General features: G+C 37.5%; 1 protein-coding gene across 1 annotated transcript; it reads right to left on the reverse strand.

Annotated features, from left to right (window-relative positions):
* Nucleotides 1-364: 364 nt before the first annotated feature.
* LOC120723448 (ADP-ribosylation factor-related protein 1-like) lies at nucleotides 365-2,056 on the reverse strand. The gene is made up of 3 exons (XM_040014871.1): nucleotides 1,702-2,056; nucleotides 1,084-1,171; nucleotides 365-754 (listed from the first exon to the last, which is right to left on the reverse strand). Exons 1-3 carry the CDS (start codon nucleotides 1,810-1,812, stop codon nucleotides 630-632), a joined length of 324 nt encoding a protein of 107 aa, XP_039870805.1. The 5' UTR covers nucleotides 1,813-2,056; the 3' UTR covers nucleotides 365-629.
* Nucleotides 2,057-2,913: the final 857 nt, after the last annotated feature.

The following is a 2,913-nucleotide window of genomic DNA, read 5'->3' on the forward strand; positions in this document are numbered from 1 at the left end:
CTGCAAGGCTTGTTCTGTACTGTTAAGCTCTCTTTGAATTTTTCTGTGATACTTCTGGCTGCAGTTCTTGAAACGTGGATATGCTATGGTCATTGTGTATACCCATTCTCCTGCTTTGTGAGCACAACAACTTTTTTTCTCAAGTCTAAACTGATTTCTTTTGTTTCTGGCATGATGCTTTCTCAAGTGACAGCTCCAACCCTTGCCTGATATTTTAATACTCAGAATCAATTAGAACATAACCCTCTGTTTTAGCTGGATTTTACACGCTTTAAAGATAACAAAGTTAAACACAACATGGACACTAGTGATTTGTGTTTTGGCTCAATCAAAAAAGTCAGATTCAGGGTGCTAATCAATATCGAACCTGGTAATATTTTTCTAAGAAATCTGTTATTCTGTTATTGTGTGTAAACAGAAAAAAAATATGCTTTCGAAAGTATTAGCATGTGTAAAAAGGCTATGTTGAAAATCCCTTGAACAACTTGGAAAATGTTGACAAAAACTTCTGCGCTCTGCAGGTGGTAAAAGGTGTTGCCAAATGTATCTGTGTGGCCTGTCCAGGTGCAGTCTATGTATGCTAAACACATGTAAAATATTACATCTTCAAAATAGAAATACTATCTATGTTAGTGTAGAGGATGTGAAAAATTCCTCTTTTTTAAACTCACTTTGTCCCACAGAGACTGCAGCTCCTCCTGACCTCCCAAATCCCAGAACATTAGACGAGCCTTGCCAACATCAATTGTGCCAACTGTAAAGGAAAGGAAGAGATTCCCAAAAATGTTATAGATCAGCAGTTTAAATCAAGAACGTTCTGTGAGCTAGAAAGAAGGTAGCATTAGAACATGAAAGATTACATAATTGCATTGATTTGTCCTTTTCTATACCATAACGGTTAAAATATGAAATTACAATTAATTCCTGAAGTTACTCATCAAAAAAGAACTAATAATCATTTTTCGTTGTTAAGCAGTAATTATACACTCAAAAAGCAAGCGATTCCTGCTACTTTGACAAGGCAGGAGAATACTGTGAAGGAGTTCATGCTGATGCAAGCGTAACACTGTTACATTCACTTACTGTTCAGGCCAACTGTAGTGGTGATCTTGGATAAAGTCATCCCCTTGTAATTCTTACTAAACTTTGTTTTGGTCTGTTCCAGGAAAGTCTACAGACACAGAAAATAAGAGTAACCATTAGACTGGTGAATTACTCAGGTGATGAGCACTGTGTAAGTATCTGTGCATGTGTAAAACAAAATTAGCTAAACTTCAGGCAGCTCATTTGCAGGTGGTGGCCACAGACCATCACGCTCTCTCTTTCTCCTGCCTGATTTTTTCACTTTTGCTAGTATCCTTGTCTTTGACAGGATCAAGTGGGACATGCAGTTCATTCAGGCAGTCTAACCCCTTTAGAGTGGCACATTCATAAGTGATTTCTTATTGTTTATGCTCCATTAATGGCCAGATTGATATCAGTCCTTTACTTTAATTTTTTCACCCACTTATTTAGCTCAATCATCCAGGTAAGTTAATCCGTTCTGTAACTTAGGTTTTGTCCTATTTACTGTTCATGATTTCTTGAGACAAAGAGAGTGATAGACCACAAAGCTAACGTAAACAAGAGAACATAACACCGCTTTCAACGCTATGTGCATAACCCAGTTAACCAACTATATAACACACATCACTTTGATACCGTTTTTCCGGCGTTATCCAGTCCCAGGATCAAAACGCAGTATTCATCCTTCTGGAACATGTACTTATATAATCCAGATAATAAAGTGTACATCTTGAAAAAATTAGACATAAACAAAAACGCGTCCGTGTTCGCTAGTCCTAATGTTGGCTAGGTAGCTTAGCTTAGCTATGAGGCTAAACAAGCAACACGCGCCACTGTGGCTTCATTATACTCCCACTAAACATGCCTGTGTGCGAATATGGGTAGAATAACATGTATGCACTCATAACACAAGTCAGAAAAGCCGTCGTTTAAAAGCACACTTCTACTATGATAGTCTGAACACAATCCTGTTTTCTACGTGTCACGTATCCAGGAAGTGCCACTGTATGAATTATGGGAAATGAAGTACATATGGATTCTACCACATTACGTTAGGTGACGGTGTTTTAGATATAAAACTTCGTTTCCCAGGAGGAAGTTCGAAAGGAAGTTCGACATCATTTTAAAGAAAAACGCAACAAATATAGAATGAATTGATTTGTTCCAGTAGCTGTAGAAAGTTCAGAACCAGAGCGTTATTAAGTGAGTGCTGACAGTCTCAACAACTGTTTGTTTTTTAATGACGTTTCATCTCTCAGCCATTCAGAACTGAGAACCTGCAAAGACAGTGAAACATTCTCTATTACAGCGTCAATTAACTTATATTAAACCCCTGACTTCATTCCTTCACCAAGCACTAGTCATGTTTTACTTAGGGCAGGGGTGTCAAACTCAAATACACAGTGGGCCAAAATTCAAAACTGGAACAAAGTCGCGGGCTAACATTAATATTTATTGAAAAAAAAAAAAAAAAACATCTTCCTCCAGATATAAGAATGAATCTTTTCTTATGGACTCAAACAAGTTTTGCTGAAAAAACTGAATATGGAACAAGCAAAGCTTAATACTAAACAATATATATATTAGCTGTATAATACCAGTAGGCCAGCTCTAATAGTAATTTGGTGTGGCTTCGCGGGCCAAATGTAATTAGGTTGCCCGCGGGCCAGAGTTTGACACCTATGACTTAGGGCTTAAATACTTATTCATTTAATGTAATGCAAATCATGGACTTCTTTTTCTTTTGTCTTTCGGGTGGTGGGGAATATTCCATCTCTCTCTGTAAGAATAAATGACCATGTTACCATAAAAATTAGAGACTTGTTTTTTTGGGGGGGGGGGGGTTTG

This window comes from Simochromis diagramma, unplaced genomic scaffold (assembly GCF_900408965.1).
Source record: "Simochromis diagramma unplaced genomic scaffold, fSimDia1.1 OVJJ01000678.1, whole genome shotgun sequence".
NCBI lineage: Eukaryota > Metazoa > Chordata > Actinopteri > Cichliformes > Cichlidae > Simochromis > Simochromis diagramma.